This window comes from Ornithorhynchus anatinus, chromosome 7, assembly GCF_004115215.2.
Source record: "Ornithorhynchus anatinus isolate Pmale09 chromosome 7, mOrnAna1.pri.v4, whole genome shotgun sequence".
NCBI lineage: Eukaryota > Metazoa > Chordata > Mammalia > Monotremata > Ornithorhynchidae > Ornithorhynchus > Ornithorhynchus anatinus.
Window position 1 is genome coordinate 82,861,422 of NC_041734.1, and position 15,200 is coordinate 82,876,621.

Consider the following 15,200-nt stretch of genomic DNA (forward strand, 5'->3'; position numbering starts at 1 on the left):
GCAGCTGGGTTGTGAAGTGTGGGAGAGTGGAAGAGGACTGGTCTCACTCCTCTGCGCCCAGCTGATCTCCGAGAGATTGATTTATGAGCATGTGGGTTGGTCCGATGATCCGCAAGCTTTTCTTGTCGTTCCAGGGGGCTCAAGGAGAGCGTGGACCAGCTGGGTCCTCGGGCCCGAAAGGAGGCCAGGGAGACCCAGGGCGGACAGGAGAACCAGGCCTGCCAGGCGCCAGGGTGAGGCCAAGGACTGGGATCTACCCATGAGAGACAGTCTGTCCAGGATGCCCACAGGACACGCTGCAGAGGCCATGCCCCTCCTTCCTATTCCTCCCTGTCTGGAAGCACCCACTCCCCTCATCGGCCAAGTGCAGAGAGCCCCCCGGGGACGGAACTAGTAGCCGGTGGGGCTGGGGAACAGGGAGAGGCTTCTCCCCGCCGCCTATCTCGTGGCCGGAGAGATCAGACAACAACGCTGGGGGCTTTGTCTTTGCAGGGTCTGACAGGGAACCCTGGAGTCCAAGGGCCTGAAGGAAAACTTGGGCCTCTGGTAAGTGATTCAAAAACCAATGCGGTCCTATGGGCCAGGCCCACCCTTCCCCCGCCTCCCACGCCACTCACACCATTAAGCGGCCATTCGCCTGTGGCCCTGACCAGCTTCCATGGCCGCACCGTTTTCTGGGTCACTGCAGGATTAACATTGGTCACTCTCCTCTGCTCCCTCCACGGCTGTTGAAAGCCAGTATGGCCAGAGAGAGGTTGGCACTGGTGACCTCGTCCGCGCCTCTCCTATCGGTGTCTGCCGGGCCTCATTTAGCTCCCTAAGGCTGTTTGCAGCCCCACCTCCTCTGGGTGGCAGAGTGGCAGTCGTCACTAACTTGTCCTTTGGATGAAGGAGCCAGCCCAGAAACAAGAGAATATGGGCTCCGAATTTATCCCAAAAGAGAACCACCTGAACCAGCCCTGCCGGGTGAAAGGATGAGGGTCTGTGTAAGGGCAAAGGGGCCCCTGAGGGGTTCTCATGCAGACACTTCTCACCGGCCTGACCTCTGTCCTTGCCCACATCAAGCTTCTGTTCTGTTTCTCAGGGAGCCTCGGGAGAAGATGGCCGCCCGGGTCCTGCTGGGTCCGTGGGGATCAGAGGTCAGCCTGGAGGCATGGGTCTCCCCGGCCCCAAAGGGAGCAGTGTGAGTACAGTGCAGAGTGCTTGGCACTCACAAGGGTTCTCTGTGCCTCGGTTTCTTCATCTGCAGAATGGGGATTGAAAATCTGTTCTCCCTTCTTCTTAGACTGTGAGCCCCATGTGGGTCTGGAATTACAGCCAATCCAATTATTTTGTATCTACCCCAGTGCTTGGCACAGTGCTTGACACATAGTATGTGCTAAACAAATACCATATTATTACTATTTAAATATTATTATTACTAATAATTTTTTAAATCCGTTATTACCGTTGAAAATCTGGTTTTTCTGGGAATTGGAAAGAGTGTCAGTTTCTTCTATTTCCCTGGCACTAGGGGGATCCTGGCAAACCCGGGGAGGCAGGAAACGCCGGTGTCCCAGGACAGAGGGTGAGTATAAAGTTAGGAGTATGCAGCCCAGTTAGAGATCAGTTACGCCTAATTCTGGTGTGAATAGTACAGCCTTCTGTCTAACCCTCTCATTTCTGCAATTTCAGGGAGCACCTGGCAAAGACGGTGAAGTTGGCCCTTCTGGTCCTGTAGGGCCTTCGGTAAGTTCACAAGGCACACTGAGAACTGTCACTGTAGGGGGCTGAAGACCCTAACCTCAGCAACCCTAAACTGAGCCCTAACCCTTACAATAGCCTCAGCAATCCTGACCGTAACTCTTACAATAGTTCCAGCAACCCTAATCCCAACACACCTAACTCTAACCCTTACAATAACCCTAGTAACCCTAAGAACCTTCACCCATACAGGAACCCCCATAACACTAACCTCAACCCTTTACAATAACCCTAACAGCCATAACCCTAACCATGGCAATGATCCTAACAGTAGGAGCATTGGGAACCATTCATTCATTCAGTCGTATTTATTGAGCACTTATTGTGTGCAGAGCACTCTACTAAGCACTTAGAAAGTACAATTCAGCAACAAATAGAGACAATCCCTACCCAACAACGGGCTCACAATCTATAATCTGAAACATGGAATTTAGCCCTCAGCTGATGCCGAAGTTGTTTTTGGACCATGAATCCAATCACCTTACTGAGCAGCAAAGGCAGCTACAGATGTTGGTCTCAGCGAGCTGTCCTTCAATTATGAACATCCTTATCCTGGAAGCTCATCTGCCCTCAGACTTTTCGAATGATTTTCTGATGGCAGTGTCAATCTAGAAAGATGATGAGGTCATATCTTTATGGCCTTGTTACACATCCTTCCAACCTATTGGCATTCTTTATTTGGTATTTTCCCTGGCATTGACACCTGGATCCGTGAGGATTCCCTGGGTGCAAACCTACTGATGTGGCATGGTTGAGCTTTTCCCTGCAGTATGGAGAAGGAGGGCAGGGCATAGGGTCCTCTCAGATTGAATACCAGAGGGCTTTTCCCTTTCTCGAACGTTCACTGGTCACCCCAGAGACAAGCATTCAGAACAAAAGCCGTTTAAAGAAATGATGGGCTGAGAAATTGAAAAGATTCATTGCCCTCTGACCCTCTGTGCTCCCCTGCCCATGTTTTCAAGCCCTGCTCTCCAGCACAGAGTCGTTCCAACAACTTCAGTTCAACGGATTTGACCCCAGTCTGTCAACCAGCTAAATGGAAAAACGTGTGCCTGGAAAAAACACAATGAAGAAAAATCCAGTTTATCTCCCTGGTGGTGAGGCATGAGAGGCTGGGCGGGGGCCGGAGCCCTCTTTCTCACTGCTCTTCTTGCATTGATTGCTTTAGGGTCTTGCCGGAGAACGAGGTGAACAGGGACCACCAGGACCTACCGGCTTCCAGGTACGTGGTTTGGGTCCTGCCCCCTTGGCTATTTTCTCATTCAGCATGCACTGTCACACGTGCATACACTCTTAGAGAGAGATAGTCAGAGAAACACAGACACAAACACAAATGCACACTAAGAGAGACACAGTAACAACACATGGTTGGAGAAACACATAAACATAAACGCACATGCACACACAGGCACAACTTCCCTCCCTGCAGAGACTATTATGGAGGATCATTTTTTTTATGCTGTCTGAAGTCATTTTCCCAGTTAATCATATATTTCCTGGAATTGACAACATCTTGGGTGCTAAAAGTAGAACTAGAATTGAATCCCTGATGCCAGAGATGTCCCATCTCTGTGTGGAACAACGCCCTGTTCCTGACTGAGATTTACTGATCCCAGCTGAGATGTTGGAAAGCTTTTGGAAGCACATAATTGGGGGAAAATCATGTCAGAACCGATGTGGGAAGTTCTGTGCAGCACTTGGTGAGAGAGCCTCGAGTTGTTCCAACATCTGACTTTTAACCCCAGAGAATCTCTAGAGCACTTAGAGAAATCTAGGTCAGTTGACCCAGTTTCCATCTTCTGAGCTCTCAGAGCTTTTGTGACTTCCTGTTTAATCAGAAATGTCACTGGACCTGTGCAGAGGCAAACCTGGGGACTCCTGGCACCACAGCACCAAGGTGGTGGATGGTTGGCATGGGGGTATCCACTGGCCCTGAGGTACAACCTGGCCTGGCCTAGACCAGGGCAGACAGAGCCAAGAGCCTCAGCAGATAGGGGCTGGGAAGTGGGAGGAGGGTCTCCAGTGAGACTTCACAAACCCCTTCCTGCCTCTCCTGGCTCCCACTTGGCCCTGATGCAGACCCCACCTGGCCCCCTCCACCCAGCCCCTTCACCTGGCTACAACTATTCCCTACCAGGCCCTCTTCAGCCAACCAACCTGGCTCCACCTGACCACCCCCCACCCCACTCCACCTTGTCCTCTCAGGTCTTGGTATGGTCAGACCTGAGATGACCAGTTTAAGCTGCAGCCTGGAAGCTTCACTGCAGAGCCCTGAGGCCAGTTTCTGGGGCCCAAACACCAAGGGCCCATGCAGCATTCAGGGAAATGACCTCAGATACCCACTCCCAGGATCCAGGATTCTGGCCTCTGCAGGCCACAGAAAGGGCTTGAAAGACCACTCCTCCTGGGTGGGCAGTTGACTAGTACTGGTATTTGTGGTGTTTGCTGAGCACACACTGAGCGCGGCACTCTGTACTAAGCAGTTGGGTGATTCATCAGATGCACCAGACACAATCCCTACTCTTGGAAACTGGTCTGGGGCAGTCACAGAGAGGTGTCCAGCTTCGGACTGACCCTTTGACCACTGTTGGCCTGGAAAAGGAGCAGCAGCTGTGAGATGAGAGTTCTGGGAATTTGTCCTGCCTCTGGCCCTGCCTCCTGGGTTGTCCTAGGCCCACGTGTCCAGGACTAGGGGCAGCAAGAAGACCATGATGCGCCTGTTACATGGACACGGGACACGGGACACGGCTGCCACGCAGGGCTGACATACCAACGGCAGGAAGTGAGAAGTGACACTGTTTCCTTGCTTGCAGGGGCTGCCTGGGACCCCCGGCCCTCCGGGTGAAGGTGGGAAGCCAGGAGATCAGGTAATGTTTCAGCTTTGTTGGATGGACGCCCTGGGGTTTCAGCAGAAAGTGATTTCCGGGGCAAGGAACAAGTCACTCAGCCCTGGTCTTGCGGTTCCACCTGGTCTCCTCTCACCTTACCAGTCAATCATTCAATCCCCGAGGTTCATTTCCCAGTCCGGATGGGTGCTATTCTGTTCTGGAAGAGAAATGCAGACTCCCCAGCCAGGTTAGGGCATGATCTAAAGTAGTAGTAGTAATAGTAGTATTTATTAAATACATACTGTGTGCAAAACACTGTACTAAGTGATAGGAGATAATACATAGGTGGGAATTAGATATGGCCTCTGTCCCTTGAGGGCTCACAATCTAAGAGGTACCGTAGGGTACACTGGGGAAAGAACAGTTATGTGAATCCATTTATCTGGCATCCAAACAGGACCAATTTTCACCTGGAAACACAGCGTAGAGTGGCATCTAGATGCCATTTCCCTTCCCATTCCTAGACTTAGGGATCCTCAAGTCCTGTAGGCCCATGGTTGGGAGATTGGGAGGAGTCCCCATTTATGGATCTCACTGACCAAAGGGATTGATAACCTGGGTATTGGAACAGCAGCTTGAGATGGTGGGAGCAATTTTGGAGCGACTCGGCATGGCTGGGGGATCAGAGAAGCACCCTGCTCGCATGGGGTTGCTGAGGTGTTGCAGTTCTCATTCTCATGGGCCGCTCCCCCTTGACGAGTCCATCCCAGGGCTAGGCCAGGGCGTCGGGGAGGGAAAAGTTGAGCAGAAGAAACAGCTTATGCTAGTGGAGGCCACTGAGGGGATGCAGAGGGGATCCTCTGTCCCTGGGGGGAGGGAAAGCTAATGGAGAGGAGCCAGTCTGACACGGATAGAGTTGGGCAGCTGGTGGAGGCGGAATGTGCTGTGCTTTAAGCAGGAGACCTGGGTGATGAGCTGTATGATGGACTAAAGAGGGAGAGGCTAGAGGCAGGGAGATCAGTGAGGAGGCTATTTCAGGGATCCCACTGGGAAGTGGCCAGGGCTTAACTTGGGTCTAGGAGGAGAATAAGTGAATCGAGGTTAGAGTGGTTCTCAGCCCTTTTCCTTGTACATTGCAAACTCCCCGCTGCCAGTGTCCGTCCTTTCTGGCCCCATGGCATGTTCACATTTCCCTCATACCAAGGTCCCCACGGGGAGTGGAGCCTCAGCCCAGGGGAAAGGAATGCTTAGTGTTTCTAACAACCAAGAGAAGGGTGTGGGTCACAGCAGCAGCATACTAAGGGCAGCACCCCATGGTCACTATTCTAGTCAGAAAGTGAGTCCAGAGGCTCAGACTGATTGCTCTGCCACTGATTTGAGAGAACGTCCAGTGCATGCCAAGGAATGAGGAGCCAGGGTGTGGGGAAGGGCAAACAATCAGCCAGAGGGTATTGCTTGTTAGTAGAATCGATTGGTTGATGGGTTGATTCCAGTTTTCTGGCACTGGAGAAGCCAAGGATCTGGTTCCTTGCTAACTGTCTCTCCCTTTGCAGGGTGTCCCTGGGGACCCGGGAGCTGTGGGGCCGTTGGGACCACGTGTAAGTCTCCCTGCTCCCCATCGTCTTGCCTACACTGAACCCGGGATTTCTTGTTGGCTGCATTGCCAAGGAGGGCTTGGGAATGGCAAGAGTGACTGTTGGTCACAGGGCTGAACTCCACTGGGGGCTAGCTGTCCAGATGGCCCTTTGTGCCAGAGTGGGGTCTGGGGCGTGAAGCCACAGGCCCCAACCGAGCAAAGCTCAGAGTGTGGCCTGGAGGGCGGCTGCTGTTTCTGAGAAGAGTGAGAGAACTTGATCACGTTCCTGTGCGAGTCTGGTAGGTGGGGACTTGCGCCATCCCGGGCCCCAGAAACTTGTTCACCTCCCACTTCATGTCCAGGGAGAACGTGGCAATCCCGGAGAGCGAGGAGAACCAGGAATAACCGGCTTGCAGGGGGAGAAGGGAATGGCTGGTGGCCACGGACCCGATGGCGCTAAGGTAGGTGTGCAGCTTGAGAGCAGCCAGCTGGGGTCTGGGAGAGGCGGTCGGGGCCTTGGAGAGGTGGCTGGTTCTCGGGAGAGGCAGCCATGGCCTGGGAGAGGCAACTGATGCTCGGGAGAGGTGGCTGGGGCCTGCGAGAGGTGGCCAGTACCTGGGAGAGATGACTGGCACTTGGGAGAGGTGCCCAGGGCTCGGGAGGGCTGGCTGGTGCTTGGTTTTCTCGGTGAAAGTCAGAGCTGGAGTGGGGCAGAGAAAATATTGGGGAAACCCTCTACTGACAGCTGGGGCCAGAGCTGGGTTTTGCAGGGGATGGTCACAGGCTCCTTGGGCAGAGGGAGTGAGAAACCCAGCGAGTCCTAGATGTGCTCGGGTCCTCCTGCCCTGACTCATCTCCACCCTTTTTGCATGGCCGAGGGCAGGACCAGTTTAGGCTTTTATCAAACAATTGTGTTTAATGAGAGCTTCCTGTGTGCAGACCACTGTACTAAGCCTTTGGGAGAGTACTGGCCCTCTAAACTGTAAGCTCCTTATGGACAGAGACGGTGTCTATATTGTTCTCTCCCAAGCACGTAGTCCAGTGCTCTGCACACAGTAAGTGCTCAATAAATACCATTGATTGATTGATTACAATTCAGCAGACTTGGTAGGGTAGAGAACCATGACTTCTTTAGTAGGAATTACCGGTTCTCACACTTCCTACGTCTGCACAGTAGGCATACTTCCACACTAAGCACTGTGGCGATCACACGAAGGTCAGCATCGTTCCAGGCCCTGGTCCACCAGAAGCTCACAACCTAGATGAGGGGTGTAGGGGGGTGGGTGCAAAGAACAATGTGAGCAGGAGTGAAACAACCAGGAGAACATGTCCAAAACTTGGTTATACTACCGCTGTGTTGCATCACTGTCACTGTTGTTGGCTGGCTGTGGAGAGCCTGACCTCCACCTTTAGGCACAGCCCAGGCCAAGGCCTGGCTCTTCTAACATCCTCAGGGTGGCCTCCCAGTCTGAGGGAATGTACGAGTCAAGAAGCAGTGTGGCCTAGTAGAAAGAGCACAGGCCTTGGAGTCAGAGGACCTGAGCTCTAATCCCAGATCTGCCAATTGCTTGCTGTGTGACCTTGGGCAAGTCACTTCACTTCTCTGTGCCTTAGTTTCCTTAATTATAAAATGGGAATTAAATCCTACTCCCTCCTACTTAGACTGTGAGCCCCATGTGGGGAAAGGGACTGTGTCCAAGTTGATAAACTTGTATCTACCCTAGTGTGTAGAACAGTGCTCGGCACACAGTAAGCACTTAACAAATGCCATTATGAAGAAAAGTTTGAGTGGGCATCAAGGAAGGGCCCAGGTGGCACCGCAGTCTGGGTGGAACCATATCTCTTCTCCTCAGAAAGAGGGCCCGGCTGCCTTAGAACTCCCTTTGTTGGCGAGTCCAGCGCAGCCCAGCCTGACCCCACCCCCTCCCTCATTAGATGGTTCTAGGCACATAGTTGGGACAAGGGAGTTTGACCATCAGCTCTATCCCCAAATGATGAGAAGAGCTTCTCACAGATATGGTGGCTCAGTGGAAAGAGCACGGGCTTTGGAGTCAGAGGTCATGGGTTTGAATCCCGGCTTGGCCGCTTGTCAGCTGTGTGACTTAGGGCAAGTCACTTAACTTCTCGGTGCCTCAGTTACCTCATCTGTAAAATGAGGATTAAGACTGTGAGCCCCACATGGGACAACCTGATTCCCCTGTCTCTACCCCAGCGCTTAGAACAGTGCTCGGCACATAGTAAGCGCTTAACAAATACCAACATTATTATTATTATTATTGTTATATGGTCAACTTGATTCCATTGCAGGGTAACCCAGGACCCAGCGGGACGCCCGGTGATCCTGGACCCCCGGGTCTTCAAGGAATGCCAGGAGAGAGAGGGATCGCTGGAACTCCTGGCCCCAAGGGAGACCGAGTAAGACTCACTTGTCTGACCTTTCACACTACTTACCCTCCTGAGAGTAATCACCTGACCAATGAGCCTCTGAGCAGCACGATTCCTGGGTCGCCCCTCAGCTCAACCAGCCCAGGACTGGGTCCGAAAGTGGCACCAGAAGATTTGGAGGAACAATGTGCTGGGGATGGACCATCTGACACCCTTGACTCTCCCTTCTCCATCCCTGACTCTCCTCCAATGATCCAGCACAGACCATCCAACACCCCTGTCCCTCCCCTCTCCATGCCTGACTCTCCTCCAGTGTCTCAAAATGTATCATCTGACCCCCTGAACTCTCCCCTCTCCATCCCTGATTCTTCCCCAGGAATTCAGCAGGGATGTTTGTCCATGAATCCATCCAAATCCCTTTGGGATCTGCTGATGATATCAGCCTGCATATTTTTGGGTACTTGAACAACAGATGATTCTGGAACAGGAATAATGGGATATTTCTGTTTCCATCCACAGGGTGGATTAGGGGAGAAAGGTGCAGAGGGAACAGCTGGAAATGATGGAGCCAGGGTAAGTTTGCATGCACTCATCCTCTTCAGCGTAGAGGTACACTCCTTGCCCAGAGGCAGGCCAGACTGGCCCCTTCTTTCACTTGGCCCTCGGAACCTTGGCCCCAGAATGAGCGGGTTCTGCCCCGCTGGCTTCAGATGCGGTCCGTGGGGACAGGAGACGAGGGTGATTCCCACCTGACTGCCTCATCCTATCCTGGCAGACATGCAGGAGTGGATGAACATTCTTTGATTCCACCTTGACATGCTCTGGAACATGGGCAGAAATGCCCTGCGTCTCATCCAAGGGTTCCTTGGTACCATATTCAGGGGATGCTGTCTGTCCCGGAAGACCACTGGGCAGAGCCGAGAGCAAGAAAAGAGGGTATGGAGGTGGCTGGTTGGGGACTCGTCCCGATGGCAGGCAGAGGGAATGCCTTGGCGATTGTGAGCCATCCCAACCCCAAGCTCTGGCCCATGCTTTGGCGTGGTTCCTCACCCTGTTGCTCTTGTGCCTTTGGCAGGGTCTTCCCGGTCCATTGGGACCCCCCGGACCCGCAGGCCCCACCGGAGAGAAGGTGAGCCCGCTGCCGGTCGTGAGGGTGGCACTGCCCATGTGGGGCTTGGATCGGTGTTGGGTGGCCCCGGCTCCATGAACTAACCCTTTTCCACCTTTCCAGGGGGAACCTGGTCCAAGGGGACTGGTGGGCCCTCCAGGCTCCCGAGGAACTCCGGTGAGTGATGGTTTCCTTATCTCCTTCGGGGCAAGGCTGAGAATGCCCACAGCCCTACACAGTGAGATCCCAGGGGCGGGGGTCTCCCACCACAGTCTGTTCTCCCCTCTGACTCACAGTGTTCATCTCTCTTGGCAGTAGAAACTTCAACTGGCACTTGGGTGGCAAAACATGTCAGGCCATTTTAAGGCTCTAAAACCACAGTGTGAGTGTATGCATATAACAGAGCATCTATGATGGAGTGGGTATTATGGACCATATGCAGAGTGCATATATGGCAGTGTGCATGTGTGTGGAATAAGTAAAATGCTATGCATATAGGCAAAGCACATGTATGATTAAGGCAGGTAGAGTGGAATATATGTATGAGGTATTGTGTTTGCTGGTGCACATGTGTAATGGCTTGCATGTGTGATGGGGCACATGTGTGATGGAACGTGCTCTTCTGCCCTCTCTGCCTCAGTGCCCTCTGCCCTGTATTGTCTGTCTCTCTCCTGTCCTCTCAAAGTCTGACTCAACTTCTTCCCACACTCATGGTGCCAGGTTATCTGCCCCTTTGGTGAGCAATTCATGTTGTAGAGAAAGCAGAGGGTAGAGGGTAGTGGCTAAAACTGTCAGGGAGTAATGGCAAACCCATAATTTGTGTTTCTCAGAACACACTGCACTGTCCAGATTGATTAGTGGAGAAGTACTGTGACTGGGTACAGCTTCCCAAAGAATTGCCCTGCAGGGCTGGCCTTTCTCCCAACCCCCTGTCAGAGACCACCACTCACAGCTTTCTCATCTTCTTTCCAGCCTTCCCCTTCCCTGCCCGGGTTCAGCTTCACCCTCAAGCCCAGAAATACAGTTCCAGGGACTCAGGGTGGGTGGGGCTGGAAGTGACCTCAGGTTTCTGGTCTGTTACTGTTGGTGCTGACTGGCCCCGCTGTCCACGCAGTGGGAAGGAAATGGGCTGCTAGTGTCAATGAGCTCGCATTTCAGGTCGGGAGGAAGCTTTAGAAAATGAAACACCTCTGGGTTGGGGAAAGTGCACCATTTATGAAGGGACTGAAAGGAGCCAAATCAATGGGTGGGCAAGCCTATGAAATTGGGGGACCGGGGATTTCCCACCCCTCTTCCTGTACTCTCCCCCGCCCCGTCTCACCTTCTCCCCATCCCAAGTTCTGGGGATCCCCACTGGAATATGCTGGGGGTTCACAGTTCTAGGCCTGGGCTCATCACATTGGCCCTCCTTGAGTATCATGAATCAAATGGGTCCTGACCCGTGTGTTTCCCTAGGGCTCGCGTGGAGAAAATGGACCGACTGGAGCAGTGGGCTTTGCCGGACCCCCGGTACGTCTCCTGCATGGGTCCGATTGTCACATTAAATCATTAAGAGGAACACAAGGGATGGGCTTCTTGGGTGCCGTCAGTGATCTCACCCACTGAATGTCACACCATACCCACTTTCACGGAACCCCTTCTGGCTCAGTGAAAAGAGCCTGGGCTTGGGAGTCAGAGGTCATGCGTTCGAATCCCTGCTCTGCCACTTGTCAGCTGTATGACTGTGGGCAAGTCACTTAACTTCTCTGTGCCTCAGTTACCTCATCTGTAAAATGGGGATTAACTGTGAGCCTCACGTGGTACAACCTGATTACCCTGTATCTACCCCAGCGCTTAGAACAGTGCACGGCACATAGTAAGCGCTTAACAAATACCAACATTATTATTGGAGAACACCGTGGGGGTGAGAGTGTGCCAATGAGGTCGGAGAACACCGTGGAGGCCAGGATGTGGGTTGTCAGAGAATGTGGCAGAAGTGAGGGCCTTATGCTTTCGTCACCCCTGATTCTGTCCTGGAATAGTGGGTGTGTCTGGGGTCTCATTTCATTTTGGGGAAATGCCTCATCTTTCATTGCCCGAACGGTTGTCCCCGAGGACAGGTTGGCCAAGTGAGAGGGCCCCGGATGCTGTTGCCTGACCCCTGGAGCTTCTGCTGTCCCTGGGCTGTCAGCGGGGTGGCTGGGTGGAATGGTCACTCACCTCTTCCTGCTGTTCACCACAGGGCCCTGATGGCCAGCCGGGAGTGAAAGGAGAGCCTGGTGAACCTGGGCAGAAGGGAGATGCTGGCTCCCCGGGCCCTCAGGGCCTCGCTGGTTCTCCCGGTCCACATGTAAGTGTTTGCTTCTCTAGCCCCTGGGGAAAATGACTGTCCTGGCCACTCTCCAAAGCAGATGACTACTCAGCCCCTCTCCTGCTCACCCTGCCCTCTCCCAAGCAGATGACCTCCTTGGCCCCTCTCCTGCTCCCCAGCTCCTCTCCTACTCATCCCACCCTCTCCTGGTTTCCCCTCTGACTCAGGGTCCCAATGGCGTCCCAGGACTGAAGGGCGGAAGAGGCACTCAGGGCCCACCGGTAAGTCCAGCCTCGCCTCAGGAGTTGGGCCGGGGTCGAGGAAGCGCCGGGCACTGGCCTGGGTTTGGATGGCACAGAAACCATCCAGAGAATTGTGTCTGGTTTGTAGAAAATGTCTCAGATACAAGGGAAAAACCCTAATTCTCAAATGTTTGAATGTTCTTGGGATCCTGTTCCCATGGTAACTTCCTCTTTTCCCGCTTCTCTGTAGGGGGCAACGGGATTCCCCGGCTCGGCTGGAAGAGTTGGCCCTCCAGGCTCTGCCGTGAGTAGATTCAACCATCCCAGTCTCTGGGGCTGTAATGGTAGACACTGAGGTTGCCAGGGATTTTGAGGTATTTTTTTCAGTGGTATTTATTGACCACTTACTGTGTGCTGAGCTCTGTAACTGGCTCTTGGAAGAGAACAATATAATGGGGTTGATAAACACATTCCCTGCTCACAGGGAGCTTACAGTGTAGAGGAGGAGCCTACAGTCTTGCCAGGGTTGTTGGTATTGCAGGTATTTCTGGAGTTAGTATTGTCAGTTGTAAAGAAGTGATGGAGCACTGTGGCTGCGAACACTGGTTAATGAGTATTTTGGGGAATGACTGAGAGATTTGGCTGAATGGCTGTCAGGGGGCAGCTCTCCGTGGCCGAGCTTGGACTTCTGGTGGCTGGAGTCATTGTCTTCCCCTCAGTACAAGTGGCGGTGTCTCCACCATGTAACTAAGACAGTGTCTCTGCTCTCTGCCCATAGTTAAAGCAGGGTCTCTGTCCTATGGTTAAGACAATGTCTCTGCCCCGTGATTAAGATAGTGTCTTTACCTTGTCGTTAAGGCAGCATCTCTACCCCACTGTTAGGGCAGCGTCTCTTCCCCGTGGTTAAAGTAGAGTTTCTGTCCCGGGATGCCAGAAGCAGCGTAGTCACCCTGTGGCTAAAACTGCTTTGGAGAAGGTTGCTCTGGGAACCTGGCGTCCACAGGGCTCCCACTCACTTTGCTGCTTCTGTGTACTCCTCCAGGGTGCCCTTGGGCCTGCCGGACCACTGGGGGAGCCTGGCAAAGAGGGGCCCCCGGGTCTGCGTGGGGACCCCGGCTCTCACGGACGTGTCGGGGACCGAGGACCAACGGGGCCCCCTGGCAGCCCTGGAGACAAGGGAGACTCCGGGGAAGATGGGCAGCCGGTAAGCAGGCGTGCTTGTGTGTGAGGGCTTGTATACACGTGTGTGTGTGAGCTTGCATGTGTGAGGGCATGAGGGTTCATGACAGAGTGTGCATGCATGTGTGAGAGAGTGAGTGAAACTGCAAGTATGTGAATTCCAGGTCCTAAGATACAGCCACACCTACACACAAATTTTAAGTGAATGTACATAGGCCAATCTGTTTCTCATGCCTTAATATATGTGTCCATGTGCATATACAACCAGACTTATGCCATACAATGTGCATGCCTTTACATTTTTTTTCTGAACAAGTACACGAGCGTGTACTCATGAACACAGAGTACATATTACATCTTTATATGTCATCCACATCGTAACTTATATTTGTATTTGTGTGTTTACACGTAGACACCCACCCACAAACACATATTCCTTTCAGACCCTAACAAAATGTTTACAGGGTTTCAAAAGTCACCGCAACAAGAAATTCCTACTGTGCCCCCAGTAGGTGTCTGTGGTTAACTTTGTGAAAAGTGTTTTTGTATTTCTTTATGCCACATTACAAGTTCATGAAAAATCGGTTTAATTGGCTTGTCCCTTTCAGCTGTCTATTGGGCACAACCAGTAACAGACACAATCCCAGGAAGGCCCTGTGATGGAGCCCGGGCCTCCACTGGGAGCAGGTGGAACACTGCTTTAGGAGTTACCTTGTCCCTCTCCCTAGTGTTTCCATTGGGAAGCGGGGTTCCTGGGTTGGGTTTGCTCAGACATCTTCCCATAGCCTCTCCCAGGGCCCTCTGTCTGCTGGTTAACTCTACCTCCTCCCAGTAGTGGTGATGACTAGCACCAGAATGAGCCCGGTGTAAGCTCCGCAACACCTACACGACCTCCACACAGCCTCCCCGTCTCCACCCACCTACCATGACCTCTGCATCTCCCACAGCTTCCCCCAACCCACCATGACCTTTCCAACCTGCCATGGCCTCCCTCTATCTGCCATGGCCTCCCCTACCTGCCATGGCCTCCCTCCACCTGCCGTCACCTCCCTACCTGCCATCACTCCTCGCACCCTCCACAACCTCCCTCCACCTGCCTTGACTCTCCCCACCCACCATGACCTCCCACGAACCTCCATGACCTCCCTCCACTTGCCATGTCCTCCCTCCACTTTTCATGACTTTCTCCTACCTGCCATGATGCCCCCCACCATCCAGAACCTCCCTCCCTTCCATGATCCATCCTATCCACCCTGATCCCTGCCCCTACTTCTCCCCAACCCGTTGTGGCTGCCCCCATTCATTCATTCAATAGTATTTATTGAGTGCTTACTATGTGCAGAGCACTGTACTAAGCGCTTGGAATGAACAAGTCGGCAACAGATAGAGACAGTCCCTGCCGTTTGACGGGCTTACACCCACCACCATTCATTCATTCCTTCCTTCCTTCATTCATTCATTCAATCATATTTATTGAGCGCTTACAATTTAGCAACAAATAGAGACAATCCCTACCCAACAATGGACTCAGAATCTAGAAGGGGGGAGACAGATAACAAAACAAAGCAAAGCAAGTACACAGGCATCAATAGCATCAATATAAATAAACAGAATTATAGATATTGTCCCACCTCCCCGCAACCTCTCTGAGCCCTAGCACTACTCAGAGCTCCAATGGAGGCAGCATCCCAGTAGAGCCCCAGGTTCACTTTTGTTCTTTTTGAATTGCAGGGTCCTGATGGCCCCCCCGGCCCTGCAGGAACAACGGGACAAAGGGGAATCGTGGGCACACCGGGCCAGCGTGGCGAGAGAGGCATGCCCGGCCTGCCCGGGCCAGCTGTGAGTGTCC

General features: G+C 52.9%; 1 protein-coding gene across 1 annotated transcript in view; it reads left to right on the forward strand.

The window, feature by feature from the left end:
- Positions 1-15,200, forward strand: part of COL5A2 (collagen type V alpha 2 chain) — a 114,974-nt gene that overhangs the window by 84,622 nt on the left and 15,152 nt on the right. The window contains exons 25-43 of the mRNA XM_029069261.2: positions 135-233; positions 493-546; positions 1,085-1,183; positions 1,514-1,567; positions 1,675-1,728; positions 2,912-2,965; positions 4,557-4,610; positions 6,125-6,169; positions 6,510-6,608; positions 8,455-8,562; positions 9,052-9,105; positions 9,608-9,661; positions 9,764-9,817; positions 11,096-11,149; positions 11,862-11,969; positions 12,158-12,211; positions 12,423-12,476; positions 13,215-13,376; positions 15,083-15,190. Coding sequence (XP_028925094.1) covers positions 135-233; positions 493-546; positions 1,085-1,183; positions 1,514-1,567; positions 1,675-1,728; positions 2,912-2,965; positions 4,557-4,610; positions 6,125-6,169; positions 6,510-6,608; positions 8,455-8,562; positions 9,052-9,105; positions 9,608-9,661; positions 9,764-9,817; positions 11,096-11,149; positions 11,862-11,969; positions 12,158-12,211; positions 12,423-12,476; positions 13,215-13,376; positions 15,083-15,190 — 1,422 coding nt within the window. The remainder of the gene's footprint in view (positions 1-134; positions 234-492; positions 547-1,084; positions 1,184-1,513; positions 1,568-1,674; positions 1,729-2,911; positions 2,966-4,556; positions 4,611-6,124; positions 6,170-6,509; positions 6,609-8,454; positions 8,563-9,051; positions 9,106-9,607; positions 9,662-9,763; positions 9,818-11,095; positions 11,150-11,861; positions 11,970-12,157; positions 12,212-12,422; positions 12,477-13,214; positions 13,377-15,082; positions 15,191-15,200) is intronic.